The 24,811-nt window shown below is 38.4% G+C and overlaps 1 protein-coding gene across 12 annotated transcripts in view; it reads left to right on the top strand.

Annotated features, from left to right (window-relative positions):
• Positions 1–24,518, top strand: part of ESRRG (estrogen related receptor gamma) — a 370,366-nt gene extending 345,848 nt beyond the window's left edge. For all 12 annotated transcript variants that reach the window (XM_084203440.1, XM_084203439.1, XM_084203433.1 and 9 more), the window contains 2 exons: positions 9,546–9,815; positions 20,795–24,518. In XM_084203440.1, coding sequence (XP_084059566.1) covers positions 9,546–9,815; positions 20,795–21,039 — 515 coding nt within the window. In that variant the 3' untranslated portion in view covers positions 21,040–24,518. The remainder of the gene's footprint in view (positions 1–9,545; positions 9,816–20,794) is intronic.
• Positions 24,519–24,811: the final 293 nt, after the last annotated feature.

Here is a 24,811-nt window from a genome sequence, read left to right as displayed (position 1 = left end):
TGCGGCTCTGTTTAGCGGTCACTTTAGTGCAGCTCTGGGATGCCAAGCGGCGGCTTGATCCCCGTTATGTCAAAATGCTTGTTGCTGCTTAATTTTGATATCTAATTAAGTGGAAAAGTACAGTCCACACTGTAATCCATGGCATCTTAACCAGCTGCTTGGGTATATTTAGAATTAATCTCCACTATGGAATCATCCTAATGTATGCAATTAAGAGTCTGCCGATGGCTAATTAGGTGTATTAGAATCAGGCAGCTTCCTTTTTTTTTCTTTTCTTTTTTCTGTCTTTTTTTTTTTCCCTGTGTGTGGACTGTTGCAGACTTAAGACACAGCCTCCAGAGATGATCTTAAATGGTACATGCACACTCAACTAGGTAAACTAGAAATTTCACATTCACGTGGGAGAATATGTCTCTCTTCCCCAAACCAGGGAGACTGTAAACATCATTTGAATTTTTTGGCATCGGCAGCACATTAAGAAAATCAACTAACCAGCAGAAAAGTTTTAAAAATTAGGAAGAGGATGGAAGATGTGTAGGAGAGTGGTCTGAGCTGTTGTTTTCCTGCCACAGGGCGAGAGGGGATATTTACCCAAAATTTTGCAACCTGAAAATTTTGCTTTGGCAACGGAAGGAGATTTTAGCTAGCTCAGCACACACAGGGTTAACAGAGATCCGTTGATTGGATCGCAAGCATGGTTTGTCTCTGTATGCTAATACATTCCTGTATTGGATTCATATTATTCACATGATTGGGGAATTCCTGGAAACCTGACTTTGCCTGATGGAAAGATGGAGGGAGCAGGGATTGCCACAGCTCTCAGGGAGGAAATGACTGGTGGCTTCCCCAGGGGAGCAAAAGGCAAACAGCAGTGACCCAGCACTCCTGGAGGAAAAGCACTCTCAAAGCACACCCGTAGAGGTTACAGATAAAAGGCAACACGTATTAAATGCACAAGAAATCCCTCCTTTCTGTGGAAAAAAACCTCAGAAGTGATCCTTTACAATCCAGCAAACTTGATTTTGAAGGCTAATGTGCTGAAGAAACCTGAACTCTAAATTTCTTGATCTCCCTAGTCAGTATATGCAATTGTTGGGAGGCTGATGCGTACAAAGGTTGAAGCAAGCAGAACCTGAACTAACACTGATTGTTGTTACTAGTTTAGCAAGCTTCCTCTGTCAAGGTTGTCCCTTTTCCCCCCTTTTTTTCTTTTTAGTTTTGTTTAGCTAGGTAAAAATTAAAAGTAGAAAAAGGGTCAGTGCTTTTTGTTTAATTATGTGTGATTGTAGTTTCTTTTCTGCAAGCTGACCTCTTTGAAGGATCTCAGTAAGGCATACCACACACTGGAGGATATGAAGATATTATGCTGGCTATTTTAAGCTGAACTGTAATACTGTTCTCTAGAATGGATTTTGGAAGAAATTCAGCCCTGTTCGTTGCACTCTTTCATCTATGTTCACTTTACTAATGACTAAGTGTAGTTTTTATTTTTCCACCTGCAAAGCTGGCTTTATTGTACTCATAGTCAAGTACATATATCCACAACAGATTGAAGAAGAATTTGAGTGAAATCAATTTTTTTATGTTGAAAATATGATTGATGATTTTTTTTATTAAAGCTCAATGAAAGAAAAAATCAGGGCCATAAATACAATCCTGCTCCATTTTCTCCTGTGATTTCAGGAGCACACCATATCATGACATCCACCTCTGCTGTCTTCAAAAAGGAGACCAAAAAAAATTCCATAGTCTATCCAAACCATAGTTGAAGGCTAAATTTTAAAGAACCAGAAGAATTAACTTTTAAGAAACACATCAGATCACATATGTAGTGCATTAAAAAGGTCAGCCTCAGGAATCTGCCAGTTCATACTGCTGACCTGAAGGAGACTTACAGCTTCATTGGGCTCTATTGCACTGCTAGTCTGAATTTTAACACTTTTTCGTTGTTCATGTCTTAGAATTGAGAACCTTACTGCAGAGAGGTGATGCACCATGAGTCCTAGCTGTCTTACGTAGAGGGGAAAAAAGGGGGTAAAAAAAAAAGGCAGTTTCCTGGAACAAGCTTGTCAGGTGTTTCTCTGTTCTCAGAGCACCTGGTGATAAAACGAAATACAAGTGTTTCATCTTACATCTTTTTAACGTAAGATTGGTGTGAGTTTGCTGTGAAGCTGTTTGAAATTGTGGAAGTTCCAGTGGTAAAATCAGCCGAAAGGGAAAATCAGCTATTAATCTGTTTAACTCTATTGTCTTATATTTTCCTTTTTCTTGGTGAATACTGAGATAATAAGGTGTGAAATTAAAATTAATGGAAATAAAGAGTACAGTACTTTCAACAATACGTTTCAAAAAAGCCATTGTAAAGTGCTCCGTACATGGAGGTCTTACCAACTCTGTTTTGAAGCAAGGGAACTTGCTAGGCTTTTTTTATCCTTAGTGGTTCGCTTCATAGTGTTAGCAACTGGTTACATGAAGTCAGGGAGACATCCTCATTCAGTCCCATTTTCCAGCTCCTTTCCATTACTAATACCAAAGAAGCATCTCATGAGAGCTTGCACTTGAACTAGAAATAAGAAATTTTAAAGTAGCTGCCTGGAAATATTTGGGTGCTCAGAGAGGGGTGTCTCTGATTTCAGTACTGAAATCAGTTTGAGCTGTAGTGGGTTACATCTCACTATGTGCATCTGACCCTGGGAAGAAATGACAGCCTCAAATTGCTCCTGTTTAGTGTTATCATGTAAGGTTTCACAGGGTAAAAGACAAACCAGAAATATTCCTAACTGGTATTTAAATTACATTATCACCTTTTTGTATAGCTTGAGTGAAAGGTCACGCTAGACAAGGAGCATCTTCACTGTTTGTAAATGTCTAATTTGCTGCTTTTAAATTGCTGTGAACTTCACTTACTTAATCCTGCTGAATGAATCCAGTGTTGCAAATACATCTGACAAGCGAATATTTGCTTAGTGAGAATCCATTGTTCATAATGGATTGAGAGGGACATGCAGTGTGAATGCATTTTTATTGCCGTGCCATGTCTCTGCTGTTGTTTCAGTGAGATGAAAGTAGCGTTGTGATAACAGCCCCGGGTTTCTTAGTGCTCTGTGTGGCATTTCCTGTCCTCCTGGTAGGTGTTACTGAAAAAGTGCTTATCATAGGCATTTTTGCATGTTATAAAATATAAGAAAAATATGTATATTTTATAAGAACTTGGACAGCAAGAGTTAGGAATACAAACACACTTAAAGAAAACCTGATAAAAGTGCACAGGCTTTGCTGAAAACCTCCCAGCGCTGTCCAAATGTATTTTTTTTTGTCCCCCCCCTTTTTTTTTTTCTTTTTTTCTTTTTTTAAATTCGAGGCAGAGTGAGTCTTGGGCACCTCTGTGAGTGCAGCCCGAGCTGCCCTCTCCCAGGGCTGCACAGATAACAGATGGCAGTCGCCACTCGTCGCGCCGCTCGCGACAGAGCCCTGGTGCTACTGCCTTTGCAATGCTCTGCTGTGGTGGCAGGAGGAGAGGGAGGCTGCAGAGCACAGCATCGCCCAGGAAAGGTGGTGCTCTCACTGTGCAAAAGTTACTGGATGGAATCCATTTCTGAGCTTACCTTTAATTGCAGAACCTCAGTTCCAAGGAGGGTGGAAGCTGAACTCAGCAATCAGCATAAATCGAGCCTTTGGTTGTATTTCTGGTCACTTAGAGTCTGTGCTTTTGGAACTTCATTTTTCATTTTCAAGTCTGGGCAAATACCTGTGTTTTTTATTTTGTGAGATGATACCTTTCACGTGAAAATTCTGAGTCAGGCTTGAATTTCAGCTGGTTATGGCATCATGTGCAGTTATTAGCCTTTGACCAGGGGCTCCATAAGCAAAGTGGTATGAAAAAAAACCAAACCAAACCTGAAATAATGGATTCACCCTGGCATAATGAGTTGTATCTGTTTCTGTTCCAGCTTTCACAAAATTTCATCCATAATCTGGGAAATATGTTTGGTGATTAGTGAGAGCACTCTCCTTCTGTCTAATGGTTTTCAAAACCACTGAAATGTTTGTGGGTCTTGATATGTATTTTTAGACTACACAGTATTTGAAATGTAATTAAATCCATTTTTTCTTGAATTACTATAATAAAAATGATCTCTTAATTCAGGTCTATGTGTGAGATTCAGCCCTACATATAGCCTAAAAAAATGAATTAATGCCATCCTCTTGGATTTTTGAGAGAATACTAGCAAAGGGCAGTCAGGCTGTGAAGGTTTCCTTCAGCAAATTCTATGATCATGTCTAGAAAACATTACATTGCCCTAGCAGAAATTTCACTGGTGAAATTTCCCTGGCCTTTGTTTACATCCCTGGAAGGCAGCTGAAGTTGCTGGATGGATCCAAGCGCTTGGCTGAGTGTGTGCCAGGGAGGGAGAGGAGGGCAGACTGACAGCTGTACATCTGAGAGCACACTGGACTCAGATCTGATCTTGGAATGGAGGTTCTTCACATTCTCCTCAGTGCAGCCAGGATAAGCCTGTTGGTTATTTGACCATGAGGCCACACACTCTCTAAATAAAGTAATAAAAAAATAAAGTAATCCAAGCTGAACTGTGTTTTTTAAAGTATTTAAAATATCAGTTTTTTCTTTTGACGATGGTGACTGTGCATCATTTTTGGAATTAAAAAAGAAAACTGTGCTGGAAACATCAGTACCCATAAAACATTTAGAAAGAAGTTAATCTATCAAAATTAAGTGTAAATAATTTAAAAATCCTACTCTTGATATTTCAACTGTGTAAATGTATTGCATCTGTAACACACGAGTGAACATGTCATGAGCAAGTGCGGCTTTGATTATAAAAAATGTAAATGAAGATATTTGAAGTACAAACCAGGGCAAGCAAGAGGAATATTTTACTCGTAAAGTTAACAATCACACAAACAACTGGTAAAATAAATGGGAGGCAATTACCAGAAAAGGCAAGCAACTCCCAGATTTGCCAGCAATTTCATACCTGGTTTGATCAAACGTTCAGATTTCTAAACACATATCAGAGGGGAAGGGAAACTCAGTCCCTGCAAAGTGAAATAAACTCTAGGATTTAAGTCTGAGTAGCCTGATTGAGGCATTGCATCAAATGTTTACAGATGAAAACAAAGGTAAGTCCAGCCACTGCCTTTTTTTTTTTTTTGGCCAGTAGTTCTCGGAGTGCTGTGCGCAAGGCACAGATCTTAGTTCAGCACTTGACCATCTGCAGCTGCTTCACTCTGGCCCCTAGTGAGTTACTGTCCATGAAGTCCATCTTAATGAAGTAGAGGAAAGGGTCTTCAGGAATATAAAAGATTTACCCTGCTTAGCATGGAGCTGTGTGCAATGTGAAATAGAGAGCAAGTGGTGCATGTGCTATTTGAAAAGATCTGTGGTTTAAACAGCCCCGTTGAAGAGGCTGTGCTTGGAGCTGGCTTGGGGTGCTGAGCGCTGCAGAGTGCAGTCAGCTCGATGCCCCTTCCCTTGTTCCTATAAGAAAAATGGTAAGGCCTTTTTACCTATTTCTGTCTGTTTCCTTTGAGGTTTGGGTTTACTGGTATGCAAAAGGAAAAAAAAAACAAGCATATGTTCAGTTGCTCAATCACCTTTTTTCTCAATCCACACTCAGTGATCTCAGTGAGTCATTCCAGCATAATTACAATTTGAGTGTGATACACTGTTTGTAGAAAAGTATCTATTTTTAGCAGAAGAAACACTACAGTCTCTGAAAGGAGGAGAAAGAAAGGGGAAAAAAGGAAGGAAATCTGTAACCAGCAAATCAAGGCTATTGTTAACTGATATTAGGAGACACCCCGTAGATTTACAATGCTCAGCCACATAAAAACCACACTGAACAGAATGCCTACCAGGGGTTAAATTCATATGCCTGCGCTGCAGCCTATTTCTGTCAACACTCAGCTCAGGAAATAAACATTTATGCTTTCTGAAATGAAAGTGTATTTTTGAAGACTAGCCGTCAGATATTTTTTGCCCTTCACACTTTCAAATGCTTAGCCTTTTTTGTAAGTTGACTGCAAAGTGCATCAGTTTGCTAGGCAAAGAGAAAAAAAAAATCTTGACAAGTGCCCATGGCATCATTGTCAAGCACACGAGCGTCTAGTGGAAGATGGCAGGAGGGTTGGCACAAAACATGCTTCCTTCAAGCTTCTTACCTCAGGGGTACCTGACTCTTGAGAAGCCTTTCAATCCTTCCAAATGACGTTGTTGCAGACTGTCATCTGGTTTATTTGGAGTGTGCTGTATCGCAGATAAACACGCTGCTTAACTGCAGGTCAAGGTACGGAGTCATCCTGCCAGCAAACGCCTGAGATGCATCAGATGGCACTGGCTTGGGGAGGGAGACGGAGAGAGATCAAAGTTGTCACCAGTATGGTGCGTGATAAAGGGGGAGAAAGGGGCACAACATTGTATTTTAAGATGTCATTGCACAGTTCTGCATTGAAAGCAGTGACCTGCAAGACTCTGAAGGATTAAGGACCCCCAGAATGCATGACAAAGTTCCAACGCACACCATCGTGCGGCATCTCGGGGTGGTTTGGAAACAGCTTGGAGATGGAGAGGTTAAGACTGGTCAGAGGGCTGGAAGGGTCCAAGTTGGAGACTTCTTAAAAAATAGTTACAATTTAATATTGAAAAATATCCCCTTGTCAGAGAACGTGGTTGATCTGAGGGATTCACATAACAAAAGCTCACAGACTCAGAGTTTGGCATGAAAGAATAACCTTCTCCAAACAATTAAAAATGAATCTCTGTATAGAAATATATAAGTTTGTGTTATCTATTATTTTAACTGTGACTTGTTGAACATATATTAAAGGGGTACAAGAGACATGCTGGATGCTTTCACATTTTATGAAAAAACAAAACAAACCCAGATTAATTGCGACTTGATTCAGCTTTGCATTCCCACGAGGGATGCCTTTAAAAGTTAAAACATGCTTTCACTGAACAGGCTTTCAAGGGAAAGTTACTTCGATCAGGAACAAAATAGTCATGTTGATTTGATTTATTATTGAAGAGTGGAACAGCATGCTTTATATTTGCCAGCTTTTCTGTAATGTAAAAAATTTCTTTTGATTTTTTATGTGTCATATAAAAACAACTGGTATATTTACGGCTCCAGAATGCAGATTTTTCAAGAGTGCAGTACAATAAATTATATCAACATCCCATTTTCCCCCCTCACAGGGCATATGTAATTTTCTTTGACTGTGGCACACAATAAATGTTACTGAAACATACTATTATTTATTTTTAAAAAAACAAAACCAATGCCAAAGAACCTGTATGAAAATAGATAAGTGAATAAAAGAAGGAAGTTGGGGGGTTTTCAGGGAAAAAAAAGAATACAGAGAGAAATTGCAGGTTAGACTTTTTTTTAATCAAAACGGATTTTATTGCTCTTTGCTTAATTAAATCTCTCAGAAGTGTGTGAAACATTGTTATACTCAAAAAATTGTTAATTTGTAAATCACAGGGACAAAAGGGCTCCACTGCAACTTTAAAGTTTCTATGCACGTAAATGTCAATAGAGTGCCTTCTCCATCATCAGCACTAAATTCACATTGATGCCTCTTTTCTTCTCTGTATTGATCCTTCCATGAGAACGTAGATTTGTATCTGTTAATTAATGCGTCCTGAAACAGCGTTTGTATTAATCAGGCAGATAAGAAAAATTGGATGCCTGCACCCTCATGACAACCGTAAAAGTGCTGGCCCTGATAAAATCGTGGATGGACCTCAATAAAAAAGTTCCTCCTTCCACTCAATAAACTAATCATCCTGCTTTTAATTATTCGGCAGAAAGATGTGTGGAGATTGGAGAATGTGTAAATCTATTTACTAACAGCAGTGTCTGGGAGGGAGAATGGGGCTGTCACAGGACGGTGCTGCAGGCTACATTCTCTGTCCATCTGCTGCTGCAGAAAAACTGGTTCTTGAAAGCCGGCAAGGAACAGAAATGTTGGAGCTAATTGAAATCCTGAATTCCTCCCTATAACCTTTGAAATGATTATTTCTTCTCCATTTCCCTCTTATTTATTTTAATCACAGATGTGTTATTTTGCACTGTCACATCTTTAAGGTTTTCCTGTTGTCGTTGGATCAGGTTTTGTTGTTTTGTTTTTTGTTTTGTTTTTTAAGGCAGAGAGCTACAGTTCTATCACAGGACTCAAAAGAGTCAGTAAGAGAAAATGAAAACAAATAAGGAGGGAGAGAAAAATGAGAGAGAGAGCACATGTAGCCAGTTTTATGTTTCATTTTTTATGGATGCCTGGTGGTTTGGATGTGGGCTTTTCTTCTTTATTGCATTAGTTTTGCTGCTTAGTGCTTATGGAGAAAATCTTGTTTGGAGTAGATGCCTTGCAGATTTGCTAGTTTATGATATATTCTTGCATGACTGTAACTCTCGACTTTAAAAACAGAAAAATGCATTTAAGTGTAATTGAACACCAAAAAGAATGTTCTTACAGCAGGAACCCTGTCAAAGGACATGTAAGCAACTCCATAAACAACTAAATGAAAGCCTCAGACATGTCTTAAGACCCTTTAAGAAAAGCTTGACTAATCCCCTTTGATGATTTTATTAAGTACTTGTGGTTGATGGTGCCAACTGGCAAACTGCTGCATTTCACCAACAGGCCAGGAAAATCACTTCCTCTCCCATATTGTTTTCTAGCACCTAATGTGATTGGGATATTAGCAGTTTGATATAATAAATTAACAGGTACTGTAAACAAGGGTCTAAAAGGTAAGGCAGCAAAGATGTTTGCCCTTAGTGATCCTGTTAGGAAAGACAGCAGGGAGAGAGGGGAAAAAAAGCCAGCAAAAGTTAAAGTCATTAAGAGGCATTTAATAAATGTTTGGTTGCCCTCAATAAAAGGATGGGGTGATTGCTATTCAGTTGGCACTTCAGTGTGCCACCCTGTTATTTCAACAAGTGTAGCTGTGCCAGGAGCCAGAACAGAAGTGATTAGTGTTTTTTCTGAGAAGGGTGGGTGTTCTCTTTTCCCTGAAGTTAAAGTTCAAAAAGAATTTTTTTCTTTTTCATCCTTACCTTAATTCTATTAAAACATCAAATCTTCCCTTTTAATAAAGTTTTCTCTTTTTTTCTCATAAATTATCCTTCTTGGATTATGGTAGTGGTGGATAGAGTAGGCAGATCCCTGTTTCACAGCATTAGGTTTTTACTACTAAGCACAAGTGTTTCACAACAAAGAAAATATCATACAAATCACAGATTGCCACTGCAGTACCCCACAAATTAATATGATTTTTACAGGAAGACCCTGCCAATTCTTGCTTATTTAAAACTTTTCTTTTGATTAGAAAATGTTTGATTTAATATTGATTTACTTTCCTGTAGTAGGATGGGGAGGAGAACACAAAAGCAGAAGGGACAATAATAGAATGTATGCATGTTTTGTCACAATGTGTATAAAAATAAATCAAAAAGAGGATCAGATTTCCAAATGTGCTTAATATTTTTCCTGTATTTTTATTTTTTCATATTCAGGATTCTCCACTTTGTCTCTAGCTGACCAGATGAGCCTTCTGCAGAGTGCTTGGATGGAGATCTTGATTCTCGGTGTTGTATACCGGTCACTTTCTTTTGAGGATGAGCTCGTATATGCTGAAGATTATATTATGGATGAAGACCAGTCCAAATTGGCAGGCCTTCTTGACCTTAACAATGCCATACTGCAGCTGGTAAAGAAATACAAGAGCATGAAGCTGGAGAAAGAAGAATTTGTCACCCTCAAAGCTATAGCACTTGCTAATTCAGGTTGGCAGAGTGGCATGACATTTGCTATATTTTTAATTAAATTCTTTCTTTCTTTTTCTCTTTCTTTCTTTCTTTCTTTCTTTCTTTCTTTCTTTCTTTCTTTCTTTCTTTCTTTCTTTCTTTTCTGTGGGCTGGTTTAAAACAGGACTTTAGAATAAGAAATTGCTAATCAGACTTTAAATCTAAAAGGCAACAAAAAAAGCAGTTCAAACTAAGAACAACTTTCTGATTCAAAGTAATTGTGGAATATGCTCCTGAGGGAGTGGAGAATATTCCACTGTATTATTTGGAGAGTGCTTTACAGGCAGAGATCCCTTCACATGAAAATAGGTGTTGTTCTCCTAAATCCATTTCATAATGCAGACAAGTCTAATCATTGCGATTAAAGCAAAAGAAAGGATGCTGGGGAATATGCTATATATTTTCTCTTTAAAGGGAGCTACTGATGAATTTGATAAACTAAATTCAGGATATGGGAGGAGGGAGGAAATCCGTATTGAATCTTACGAGGACCACACCTTACCTTACGCATCCTTTGCAGAGAGCTTCTGCAAAAAATTATTACCTGTGCAGCAAGAGTTAAAAATTTTAGAAAGAATTTTTTTTTTTCTGCATTTGAATTTAAAAGTGCTGAACCAGTGAATACTGTCAGATAAGTAAAAATCGTTTGTGCTTTGTTGTTTTTCTTTTTGTGTCTCCCTAATGCTTTATTGTGGTCTTAAGTCCCTTTTAGCATTTGCATAAAGTTCACGATAGATCCCTCTTTAATGACGTGCCGATCATTAGATACCTGTGTGTCAATAACATGCTCTGATGCTATGTTCCATTGACAGTCACACCGTGCCCCTCCATCTGCTTTTGTTTTGACCCTATCTTTGAACTTTATCTTGGTTGCTGGCCAGTAGTTTTCCCTTTAATTACAAGAAGGAAACTGTCAATAAAATCTGTTAAATGGGATGCAATGAGTGGCTTGAATGGGCGGACGGCTATTTGTTCAAATTCTGCAGCATTCAAGGTATTGACAGTTTGTTTTCTGGGGCCATATGTGACGATCAATCTCAGGCTGGGCTCAGCCGCGCTGAAAAATGAAAAACCAGATTGCTTTTGCTTACTTGTGGATGACGACTTGTGATTTGGCGCGGTCCTAGTGAGATGAGACCTTCTGCCCAAATTGCCCCCCTGAGAGCCGGGACGCGTGACTGTTTTTAGAAATAATTTTTTAATTGATTTTGTAATTAACAGTTCATCTACAATATTGATGCAAGAATCCTCAGATTGATAGGAGGGAAATTGTTTTCAACAATGAAGTTGTACTTTCCTATTTATCTTTGTAATGTGATTTAGCACTCTGCATTTTTAATTGGAAATATAATTCAAAAACATGCAAAGCCAAAATGCTTATTAGTTTCTTTGTAAAATATTCTCCACCCCACTAACTCTGCCCTTAATTTTAGAATATTATCTTATTCCAGATTTAACAAAATACCGAAATGCCTCTCAAAGATCAAAATTATTCCTAATTGAAGATCTATTTATAATTTTTGACCATTGTAAATAGACACTTGAGGATGCTTTGCCGCTCCAGGAAGGTTATTTCTCAAAATTGGTCATGCTTAATGATCAGAGCAAGAAAGTTATCTGCAATTAGGAGTCTAAATGGAGAAGGGCTTTTGTATTTATTTAAATTCTGTAATTCAAAGACTGAATTAGAAATACTTCTGCAGCTTACTGGACAAAAAGGATGAGGGCTAGCATAGATATGATGTTAAATACCACTCCCACTTTCCCCCCCACCCAAAAAAAAAAAAAGGAAATATATGCAGTGTTTAAGTAATAATAAAAAATAACTGCTGCCAAAAAAAAGTTTAGTCATACACTGTGCATAGAGTGTATCAAAATCATCTGTAGCTTCATTAACTTCACTGGAAATTACAACCAGGATAATGTCAGAGATAAATACAGTTCAGCATACTAAAATTCAGGCCACATTGAAGTGAAAACCTTCCCTTCCCTCATCGTCAAAGAAATAAAATTGCTGTCTTAAAATGAAACTGTTGCAAGGAGGAGTTAAAAAGTAGCCCAGACATTCCACTTCTCCTTCAACAGTGTTTCAGATGCTGACATTCAGCATTTCAGCTTCAGGTTGTGCATGCAGCAGGTACCAAACTTCTACCAGCTGCAGCACAGTAATCTGTAGGTGTAAAATAGCACCTGCAGAATTACAGCCCATCAGTGGATATCAGGCCCTTAGTGTTTCAGTTTACAAATGCTGTTAAAATTTAAATAAAATTTAAGTTGGATTAAATTTTTTTGTCTTTTTTTAAAAACAGACAAAAGCAGAATAGCTTATTTTCATGTAAGTACGTACTTGGTTAATGAAAATGTAGCTATATAAAAAAACCAAAATGCCATTGGAAAATCAACCAGTAGCAATTCACATTTTAACATAGTTTTATAGCTACTTCTGCTTACTTCCACTGTTCATTTTTTCAGTTTAAAATATATTAGCCTTTTTATAGCTCTGGAGAGTATAATGAGAAATCTTGGGTGTTTCAGACATTTTTGCCATATCCACACTGTCTGGAAAGCTTCCCAGGTTGACTCTATAGTAAACAGTTGACAAAGATGGTTTTATAGCTCCGTATCTGTGTTAGTGATTTATGATTTGGTGTCATAGTACTTTCCCTGCTGGTGTTTGGAGGCAGGAAAAAGAAATTGTAGATTGTCTTCCTATCGATTGTATTTTGTTTGAATAAATACCACAAGCTTTCTTCTGGCCAAAAAATCTCAGTAGTGTGAGCGTTGGAACACTCACTTTTCTTTAGGTCTGCAGAGCCCATTTGTGTAGTGCTGGATGTGAGATAATCCTGCCATTTGGTCCCTAAAAGGTGGGGAGGAGTAGCAGTTTTTCAGGGAGATTCTCTGACAGCCACTATCAAATATTCCCCATGCAGGGCTGGCAATGCCACACCAACTCCCATAAATTTCCAGAAATGCAAGATGTGGCTACGCTACGTTGTAGATTGTCACTCATTCCAAACTGAGTGCATACAGACTCTGAGAAGTTTAAATACACATGTAGGAGCACGACTCTGAAATATATAGACATTTTAGTCGTGCGTGCATTAAGTCTGTACAGGCATGATTTCAACGGTTGCATTTAATATGTAAATATGGAATTTATCAGGTTAGATTTAAGCATCTGCATTGATTTGATAGTAATTAACACGGCCTTAACACTTCAGAGAAGTCACTCTTTCCTTGGCATTGTCCTTGTCCTGCCGGTATCCTCCCTTCTTTCCCTGCCCTCAGTGCACAAAGCCAGGAGGTACCTGGGAGCTGCGGGACGCGGCTGCCCGGCGTTCTGCCTCGCGCCGCCCAGACCGGCCGAGCTGGCACCAATGAGCACTTTGTTTACCCACGCAGAAAATCAGCTTTGAATGGTTTCCAAAACATGCATGTACCAATTACTTCCTCATGTGTAAGGGAAGGTGAAATATTTACAAAATATGCTCGAAGTGTACGCAAGTGCAGGCACGTGCGCGGGAACGCTCCGGCACGGAAAAGAGGAGCTGCTCATCTCTTCTGTGCTAGGACATGTTCCCGTGTATTGACTGGGGTAACACTGAGCAGGGAGTCACAGGTGAGCAGTTGTTTGAAATTGCCCCATCAGTAAGGACTAAATTGGGCCTCCAGGCCAAATCTTGCCGAAAAGCTTAGGGGTCAGAACTGAGACCAGAGTTATAAGAGAAGCTCAGTTCCCATCTAAGACCTGATGCAGGGAACTGGAGTGTCAAAATACGTCAGCACGTTTGAAAATCTGATCTCTGTGCGTCTGCTTAATAGGCTGCTGGCATCTTGAAAAACCTGACCCAAATGTGGATGCTAGGCACTTAGAGGTACAGCCTTATGCACTGTTGAAAATTTAATCTCAAATGCTAATACTGGCCGTGTAGGATGTACCGCAAGAAGGAGAAGAGGACTTCTGCTCATGCTTACATTTCTGGTCTTTGATATTAACTCTCATTTAAAAAACAAAATGAAGAAAAAAATCACTCTTTCAGTACAGAAGCGTGTGAACCAAAAAGTAGCTTGTGCATTTTAGCATAATGAAGTGCAGATCAATATTGGTGCCAGTAAACTTACACTATCATCTCATCTGTTTAAAAATTAGGAAGTTCTTACAAGTTTTTTGGCTTTCCAGACACAGTATACTCACTGCACTAGGCTATCACCATTATATGATATTATCATAATAGAAATTAATTGGTAGAGCCCAGTAAATCACTTACTCCACAGGACATCATCTTTATTCCCAGTGCATGTCACAACATGCTGTATTTCACTTCTAATAATGTTTTTCATTGTGTTTTATATAGTCATCTTGTCAGTGTTTGAATTCATGATTAAGACATACTTGTTTTGACTGGACATAGATGCAGATGTACATATACACAGACACACATAGCGGTGTGCTAAGGGTGTGTCACCAGTCTGTATTTTGACAAATATAAATAGCAAGGTCTTAACTCTTCTGTGTAGTTTTGAATAGAGACTAGTACACCATAGAAACAAATTTTTAGAAAAGGAAGTCACCACCATAGTCAAAGTTTTCATGTTGCTTGCAAGCAGTTTATTCGTCATATTCCATTTTCATGTAATCAAATAGATGACACCCACAAAATTTTTAGGGAAAATAAATAACTCTGTTACCAGTTGCTTAATGTTGGCATTAGGAAATGGCAGCTGAGTTGATCAGTGGCTAATTAATGAATTAATGTTTAATTAGTGGTTAATCATTTTTTTTTTCTTTTTTTCTGGAAGCTACTCATAGTCACTGAGTAACTTAAACCTATTCCTCGCTTAGTTAGGGAATAAGCAGATAGTATTTACATGTTAGTAGCATGAGAGTCACAAAGGGCAAGAAACAAGGCCAGACTTAGGTGCCCTCTATGGTAATTGTGGTAATTTCTTATAGTCAATAAAAATACTTGGAAGTCTTCATTCAACATTTTCTTTTTAGTTGGTGTCTCACCCCCAGCTCTATCATTTGAGTTTCCTTTTTTCCAGGCTTTTATTAGCCTTATAGTGTAGGGTCTTGAGCCAGTTCATAGTGTGCTGTTTGTTCTGCTTTGCAGCAAATATTCCTGTGTTTATTGCCCTCACTACCTCTCCTAGTGGAAAGTAAGCCATTTCAGGAATAAAAGAGAAAATTCTGGTTTACTATGTTTTAACTTCCTTGTGCCAGTGGTTTTAGTTCACTGCTAATCCAGTTAGCCCCTGAAATAAAATCCCCATTCTATGAAGTAATTCCTTTTCTTACTATGCCTTCATTTCCTACTGTGTTTTAAAAACTGTTTTGAGGCTTCAGTTTTTGTCTCTTCCGAAAAGTAGGCCAAACCAGGGCAATCCAGACTAAGGCCTCAGTCACTAAAATCAATCACACAAGCCTTTGTTTTCAGTTTTCACTGCCTGTAATTCCTATGAACAAGGAATTCTTAATTTATTCTTCTTTCATTTTCAGCATCTATTCTGATTGAAGTGTCCATTTCCAATAGAATATTCCAGATGTCAGACCATTTTTGCCATATTCTTTTGTTAGGGAAAATACTCTGCTTGTCTCTTAGCCTGACCATGCAGACCCCAGCAAACAGTTCTGCTCAGGAAAAACAGGCAGGTCAAAATGAAGTATATTTGTTTACCCAACACAGGGAAGACCGAAGTAAGTGTCTGGGGTAATTTGAGCTCTGGATGGAAAAAGGACAGGAACTCTTGCTGGATGAGGGAGCCAAGAACCTGGTTTGATTTGTGATTGGCCATTTCTGTGGTTGCTTCTGTCTTAAGCAGTATGCTTTTCAAAATGTCACTGTGTTGTGTTTCTCATAAAAATATACCGAAACACAATGTGGGCAAGCACTTTGTGTCCTTGTGCAAATCTGGCACTTGTTTCAGGGGGAGAGGAAGGGATTCTGTAATTCTGAGAACAATTCACCCATTAATAAACACTGCACTGGGTTTTGTGGGGTTTTTGGATTAGCAGTACAATCTAGATAAAAAAAGCTCTTTTATTTGAGACATAACCCAGATTAGGATTTTTTTCATCCTTACATAAAGCAAAATCATCCTGCTTTTTGTCCTTAACCTTGATCCTGTCCAGTTCTTCCAGGATCCTACAGCTTTCTAAAGGATTTCTCCAGATTGAGTTTGTGAACTGCTCAGGTGTATGGAGTCAGAAACATCACAGCAGTTGCTGTATTTCAAGTTCTTACTGGCATCTACCTCTCCAGTGTGGTTTACCAGCACCTTAATGTGTGTACTCAGTGCTGCATGCTCCCTGCTGCTTGATTCACTGTCCTATTTTCTTTTTGCTGTCTGAATTTTCTGACATGAAGAAACACTTCACATAAGACCTCTGGTTTTCTTCCACTTCTGAGTGATGTTATATACAAAATATACAGATACCAGCCTTTAACTTTCCTCAGAGCAGGGTTTTGAGACGTTTCCTTGCCCTTAGGTCAGGTGCTTTCCAATTTTTAGCCAGTTGTCGCCCTTTGTGATGTGTTCTAATTGATTCCTGGGTGGCTGGATGTTTGTTTGCTGCATTTGAGATGAAGCTTGAATTTTAAATGAGGTAGATTGTAATCTGAGTTTCTGTCTGGAACTTGAGGTGTTTTTCTTGAATGAGAACTCCAGTTTTCTCCTATTTCTGTGCAATGATCTGATCAATCAACTGATCAGAAGAGGTACAATGCTGTTTTCTCAAATTGTAGTGGTGAGAGAAAGAATTTGCAAGGATAGAATGAGATTCTCCAAGCAGAGCTGAATGAGTCCATGTCCTCATTTGTTGATCTCACTCTCTCCCATGGGAGCTTTGATCAGGATCAACTTCTTCCTGCCAGGGAAATCCCAAGTACTCAGCAGTTGTATCAACAAGTCTCGTGTTTGTCTTCAGTTTCACCAGCCTGAGATCATGTGTTTTGCAGGGCATTTACCATCAAATTCTGCTGTCTTTCAAATGACACTTTGAAATTACCCTGTTTAATTTCATAATTTATACAGGCACTGGTTTTTAAGTGTGTTACATCTGGCTATAGGTTTCCTCTGGATATTAATTACCTGTGTGGGATGTAATTGTAAATTATTCAGACTGGCTGCAAAGCCACTTTCAAAAACCCCCAAACCAACCCAGAAACAAAAAGTTTTTTCATGGTACAGGAAGAGCATTCAAACTTACTTATAATTCAATTCCATATTTTCTTTGGAATTCTTTCTTTGTTTCTAGACTGTCACACAAATTGTGTGTGTTTCCTTAAATTATAGTGGTTCTTGATGACCTCGCTGAGGACTGGGTTTATCCCAATACATGAGCAATATTTAGCAATGAGTTAGCCTGCTCTGAATTCACTTCTACATCTGCTAGTCTGTAGTTACTGAAAAGATTTCTCTCTTTTATTTTTCCTCCTCTTTCCCCCTTGGCTAGTTCAGCATTTTCAACCATTTTCCTTATTTTCAAAGGCTTACACCTGAGGGGTTAAGATCTACATTCGTTTAATATCAGGAATAAAGTGGAAGTTCCAGACTGCAAGGCTAAAACTTGAAGAAGGATTTTTGCAGAGATTAATATTTTCCTGAGCAATCTGCAAGCTGAATCATGGTCTAATTAAATAGCACAGATTTATTGAGTTTGCATTTAAACATTGGCAGACCCTAGAATGAGTACAGCTGAAATGAGTTTGAATCTTTTCTGTAAATGGGGAGTTAAATTATCATAGTAATTTGATTACATAATTTTTAAATCTTTCAAGCTAAATCACCATTTTAAAAGAACAGTTTGAAGTCTTAATCACCACTGGAAGCACCCCTCTCTGTGCTGTTTTTTCTTGCCCCATTCCTTGTGACCAAATCTGTTCCCCAGGGCACAGCTTCCTGAACTGCTCCATGAACCACCATTTGGGGGAGGCAAGCTGGCTGGGCACGTTCTTTCCAGCTATTAAATTAATTTCAAAGACAGCAAGAGATACATTACGTGCTTTATTGCTATTACTTCTCCATGTAAATAATTGCCCTGTTTACCAGAGGGATGGTACACAATCACCCCTGCAAGGAGGAGGTAAGAGCCCTTGTGTTTGGATGTTTTCCACATGGTGGAAGAGTTTTAAAGCATGAGAGGTAGCAGCTGTGTTAGAGGGCAGGTTTTGATTCCTTTCTGGGGGGTGTTCTCTTACTTTCCCCCCTCACTCACTTTCATTATAAGGAATGTGTAGGGTGTAGATATTCCTAATGCTGCAGGCCAAATTGTCCCCCTCCAAACTGCAGAGTTAAACATCTCAGGCAAGTTGTGAAAAGCGCATTTAGTCTGGACTCCATCCATCCATTTGCAAACTTACAATCACTGTTACAAATACTGATTCTGGGCAAAAGCAGACCAGTTTTGTAAAGGGTTAAAAACTAAACCTTTATAGTCACATTCTCAAGAAAGGCCTGTCTCTTTATGCAGCATGGTGTAAAAAACCCAAAAAATGTAATGAGAACAGTCAGTCTTTGACTCATCAAGGATTTGTTGCAGATAAAATGGTCCTATTTGGTTCCCCAGCAAATCTGGCCTTGGCACTGTGGATCTGGGGAGAGTAAGGAAAGGTGTGTATTTTCTGCACAAACAACACATGGTTTATGGAAAAATTATTTGGAGTAGCAGATTGTGTGTTCTGTAGCACAGCAGTGAATATCCAAGGACTTGGTAAAGAGTTAGGGAGTAAATACAACAGTGTTTTTGGAGATTGCATTCCAAATTAAGCCTGGTGGCTGGACCCTGTGCTTAAGACATCAGTCACGTCTGTATGTGTGTGTTAGCATGTCTGTATTGATTACATCTGTTCATAGGACACAGAATTCAGGGCTTTTCTCTTATTGACACAGAATTACTGAAAAGAATTACCGTATTAGAAAACTATCAAAAATGTATGGATTCAGGGAATGGTCTCACATTAATTAGAACTAAATTTTGCTAGAAGTAATATTTGCCTGTCATCTTTTTAAAAATGTTGTAGCCTTTTTTATCCCTAGGAGAAAAATTTCTGTGTCTGTGCTTTCAGCCCAGTGCACCTTGATGTGCAGCATCACATCCCAGCAGCGTATGTTATAGCTGCATGCTTCTTAGAGCATGTATTCACTAAGACTCAGAATTATTAAACATGTAAAATTCCCATAGGACTCCATTATGTGTAATTAACAGATAAACTGTCATCAGAATCAATAAAACGTGCTAAATGATCCAAACTTGTATATAATTAAGTGTCTGTTTTAGAGCGGGAGCTGTAACTTTATTTTTTTTTTCTTTTCAATTTGCACATTTGTTGTGACAATAAGAGCTGGAACATTTTTGTTAACCTGTTACTTACTGGTTTGTGTTTCAGTTTACATGTTTGTATTTGAAAGGAGACAGGTATTTACTATCTGGCCTAATTATCTGAGGAAACAGTTGCATGTCAGCTGTTAGGAAGTGAATCTTAGATGCATCTTAATTCTCTGAATGTAATTCAGATATTTGAAGCATGTGCAAAAGTTGATGTTTAATCTTCAGCAGGGTAAAACATGAGGCTCTGTCAAATACTGATCCAGAGCATCAGACTGCTGGTTACAGGTCATGGAAACAATGATGGAAGTGGGTTCTTCACCATCCACTCACTCCTCAGTTGTCTGTGAACAGGGGCTTCATTCCAAACCCAAAACTTAGGATGCAAAGCAGTATTACACTAAGTAGAGTTTTCAGGGATGAACTTGAATTGTGCCGTGCCATGTCCCAGTTTCACCCTGAGCAAAGCTTGCACGGTGTGGCCTGTCCCTGGGGCTTGTACCCCTTGCAGCAGTTGTATTTTTGTGTGCTGCTTTATTGGCTCTGTAAGTCTGTTGATCATCCCAGTTTTGGTGGCTGATAGGGGCTGCTTGGTGGCCTCTTTCACCTACGACTGTTTTGCCTTACTTGCATTCACCTCACTTTGGACCACATCAGGGTTTCTTTGGCATTTATGGCTACATAAAAGTCAGAGAATTAGGGCTGCTCATCCAAAGTAATCTCAGCATGGTCCAGTAACTGCGTGTTCTCAGGGACATCTTCTCTTTCTGTATCTATCCAGTTGAGGGGTTTACAGTTATTTCAGTTAGATATTTTCTCTTTATTTCACACTTCCATTGCTTTAATCTTTTCAGGTCATGTAGCAGTTTAGTTTAGTTCCTGGTGTGTGTTGCGTCTGGCCTTGTCACTCAATACTTACACCACCAAGGCATCTCACCTGCAAAGGTGCAGGGCAAGGTGTTTGCTTTGAGTCTTTTATAAAAAATGCAAAGCCCCAACACTAACAAGAAAAACCTCTGTCTGTGGAGGTGGGAGGGGAGGATTACACCTTGTAGGAGATGTTAGCTTCACCAAACAAAAGCTGTTCAGCAGCATGATAAGTGTTGCCTGTATGTCTGAGTATGCCTGAGGGAGAAGAATTTACTAAACCTATCAGGAAATCCCTTCAGACCAGCATTTCCCTTGTTTTGATGCAGTGGTCCTAATCCCACAGTCAGGATTTCTGAGTACTGGTGACGTCCATGGCTTCCAAGTGGGCAGCCTGACGCAGAATTTTGCTGAGCTTTTCCACAGCAGGGCATCCTTGCTTTATCCTTGCTTCCACTCCTTCAGCCCCTTGGCACTGTCATTCCTTCAAAGCAGTAACCCTACAGATGGTTTGGGGAGCACTGAGGGTGACTGTTTCACTTGTTTGAGGAGGATGAGGAGAAGAATTACTTACCCAAGAGTTAATTGTACGTTTGTAGTTCCTCAGCATTTCAATACACTTTCCTAGAGGTCAGTGCAGAAATTAATGGGTAATTATCTTCCCTCTTTGTGAAAGAGGATGGGCAGAACCAGCGGCAGTGTCGTTATCAAACTCCTGGCACACCAGACTGAAACCTCCTGTTGCTCCTTTGTTTTGCAGACTCAATGCACATAGAGGATGTTGAGGCAGTGCAGAAACTTCAGGACGTCTTACATGAGGCTCTGCAGGATTACGAGGCCGGGCAGCACATGGAAGATCCTCGGCGTGCAGGCAAGATGTTGATGACTCTCCCGCTTCTGCGGCAAACCTCCACCAAGGCTGTGCAGCATTTCTACAACATCAAACTGGAAGGCAAAGTCCCCATGCACAAACTTTTTTTGGAAATGCTGGAGGCCAAGGTCTGACTAAAGCATCATGGGCTTCCCCATCATGCACGTTTTAAAAAAGAAAAAAAGAAAAAAAAAAAGGGAAATAAACAGGATAATAATGGCAAAGAAACTTAGTGTTTAATTAAGGAAAAAATGACTAAATGACTGCACTGATATTTAGCAGCAAGACTGTGAAGCAGCTTTCAACTTTTTCTTCTGTGTCTTTCTGATGCAGTTTTTTCTTTTCCTTTTCCTTTTCTCCCTTTTCCTTTCTGTTCTTTCCTTTCCTTTTTTCCTTTTCCTCTTTTTTTTTCCTTTGCTGCTGAACTTTTTAAAAGAGGTCTCTAATTGAAGAGAGATGGAAGCCAGGCCTGCCAAAGGATGGAAATCCATAATATGGATGCCAGTGAACTTATTATGAACCATAATGTCCCCAATGACAAAGGAATCAAAGAGAGAAGCACCGTACCTAGCAGTACAGTACAACACGATGAACTGACTGAATGCAGTATTAGATTTCATAGGAGCAGTCTCTAATTAGACGACTAAAGCGACGATGCATCGGCTGCTTCTTACCATTGCATTTTCCATCTAGATCAGTTACAGCCATTTGATTCCTTAATTGTTTTTTCAAGTCTTCCAGATATTTCTTAGGTTAGCTACGATGTAACTTTTTCAGGGAATAGTTTAAGCTTTATTCATTCATGCAATACTAAAGAGAAAGAAATACTGCATTTTTGTGCTGGCTTGAACAATGATGAACAATAATGAAGGACAAATGAATCCTGAAGGAAGATTTTTTTAAATGTTTTGTTTCTTCTTACTAATGGAGATTTTTTTGTACCAGCTTTACCAGTTTTCAGCCATTTATTAATGTGGGAATTTATCTTACTAAAGCAATAGTCGAAGGGAAGGTGCATATTATCACGGATGCAATTTATGTTGTGTGCCAGTCTGGTCCAAAACATCCAGTTTCTTAACATGAGCTCCAGTTTATAACTAAATGTTCACTGACTCAAAGGATTAGATTACACCTGCAGTATATCCGAGTAGTCTACCATACGAATACTCCATGTCAAATACCAATCCTCAGCGGTGTTAGGAGACAGCGACTGCGCAGGGGCGCGGCCGCCGCCTGATTTCTAACTGCTTCAGTAGCAAATGAACGAGATACTACTGCCTGTTTGCAAAATTGTAACCTCACACGCAGGAAAACCCTATGAACCAATAGTAGCTTAGAGGCAATGAGGCGAATGCCGCCAGTTTGCAAAATTAAGAAATCAGAGTAGTAGACTTCTGACCAAATTGAAGAATTTAACACTTCTATACCTTATTTATTGATTTAGATTTTCGTTTGTAAATGGCGATCCTTAACAAGTAGCTAAACCAGTATATGTGCTTTTCAACCAGTATTGTCACAGCATGAAAGTCAGTCAGTTTCAAGACTGTTACGAGGTGTAATCTAATGTATAAACCGATTAGATGCCCCCAGAAAACTACAGTCGCTAAATAACCAATAAACAATAACCTCCATCAAATGCTATACCAATGTACCAGTGTTAGTAGCTGCTCCCTGTACTATGTGAACATCCTTATTCTATGTACACAGATGTAATTAAAATTGTAATCCTAACAAACAAAAGAAATGTAGTTCAGCTTTTCAATGTTTCATGTTTGCTGTGCTTTTCTGAATTTTTATGTTGCATTCAAAGACTGTTGTCTTGTTCTTCTTGTGGTGTTTGGATTCTTGTGGTGTGTGCTTATAGACACAGGGTAGAATTAGAGACAATATTGGATGTACAATTCCTCAGGAGATTACAGTAGTATATTCTATTCCTTACCGGTAATAAAGTTCTTCCTAGTAATAATTAAGAGATCGAAACTCCAAACAAATACTCGTTATGAACAGATACACACTGAAATCATAATATTTTCAAAACAAGGGATAATTTCTGTAACAGTTTATTATAGAATACCAATGTATAGCTTAGAAATAAAACTTTGAATATTTCAAGATTATAGATAAGTCTAATTTTTAAATGCTGTAAATATAGCTTTTATTCAATCATCTCTCAGATGTTGTTATTAACTCGCTCTGTGTTGTTGCAAAACTTTTTTGGTGCGGACAAGTTTCCAAAACTATTGCTACGTTGTGTGCTTTAAACAAAATAACAATGGGCCGATGCTCTCTCGGCCCTCATGCTAGGAAAAAGAAAAAAAAACTGTGTATCTATCATTAGCTATATGGGACTATATTGTAGATTGTGTTTTCTCAGTAGAGAAGTGACTGTAGTGTGATTCTAGGTAAATCATCATTAGCAATTCATTCAGATGGTCAATAACTTGAAATTTATAGCTGTGATAGGAGTTCAGAAATTGGCACATCCCTTTTGAAAAATGTCAAAAAAAAAAATACAACTCCTGGGAAAAAGGTGCTGATTCTATAAGATTATTTATATATGTAAGAGTGCAAAAAAAAAAAGTTTATTTTCCAGAAAGTTTGTGCAGGGTTTAAGTTGCTACTGTTCAAGTACACTATATATATATAAATATATAATATAAATATTGTTTTTGCTGTATCACATTAAAGAACTTGGGCTTCAGGGTCAAAAGCCAATCAACTAGAAGTATACAAAAAACACACAAAAAATGGAGATGTGTTAAAGGCACACGGTGCAAACTTTAGTTTTCATTTTCCGTAATTTTTTGGAGCTGCAAAAGAACAAGTATCTCAAGACTGTAAAACCATTACCTGAAACTTAGCTAAAAAAACTGCACGGGCTTTATAATGTTGTTCATCTTAAACCTTGCTGGAGAAGAGTTCTTTCAAGACCACTTACTTAATGTGAAGTGTTGGGAAAATTTCAAAGGGTGTATGTTTTAGCCATAACAATTTAATTTCTATTTTTGCTTCATTTTTTAATTTTTTCTTATTTAAAGCAATATGATTGTGTAACTCCCAGAAGTTACACATTTGTTTCAATCAGATCAGATTGTTGTATTTATTCCACTATTTTGCATTTAAATGATAACATAAAAAGATATAAAAAATTAAAACTGCTATTTTTCTTATAGAAGAGAAAATGGGTGTTGGTGATTGTATTTTAATTATTTAAGCGTCTCTGTTTACCTGCCTAGGAAAACATTTTACGGCAGTCTTATCGTGCAAAGATCGCAAAAGGACAAAAAAAATTAAACTGCTTATAATAATCCAGGAGTTGCATAATAGCCAGTAGTTAAAACTGAAACAAAACAACAAATGAAAACAAACATGTCTATAGCTGTAGATGGGCTTCACATCTGTATAGCAATCAACTGTATATTTTTGTGATGTGTATCATACCGTGTGCTCCAACCAATGTCCATTTGTGTAAATGTATTTATTTTATATTGTATATATTGTTAAATGCAAAAAGGAGATATGATTCTGTAACTCCAATCAGTTCAGATGTGTAACTCAAATTATTATGCCTTTCAGGATGATGGTAGAGCAATATTAAACAAGCTTCCACTTTTGATTGCTTTTATTTTATTTTTTGTGTTGTGGGGTTTTTTTGGTTTTGTTTTCTTTTTTGGAGGAGGAAAACAGAACAATTAGTGTTGCCTTTTGTTACTTCCATTCAAAACGGAGCCAGTGTTTGCACTTCTCCCTCAAAGTACCATATGAGTGTAAATAAATGCTATATAAAGCCTTGTCAGAATGAATTCCACTGTGGTACAAGACATTTTGCATACTCTTAAATATGCAAAATGTCTCATAGCACATTAGAATTCAGGTTGGCAGGCCTTTATATAGCACTTATTTAAT

Source organism: Fringilla coelebs (assembly GCF_963513975.1).
Source record: "Fringilla coelebs genome assembly, chromosome: 3".
Classification (NCBI taxonomy): domain Eukaryota; kingdom Metazoa; phylum Chordata; class Aves; order Passeriformes; family Fringillidae; genus Fringilla; species Fringilla coelebs.
Note: the sequence above shows the minus strand (reverse complement) of the source record. Positions and strands in the feature narration are given on the sequence as shown.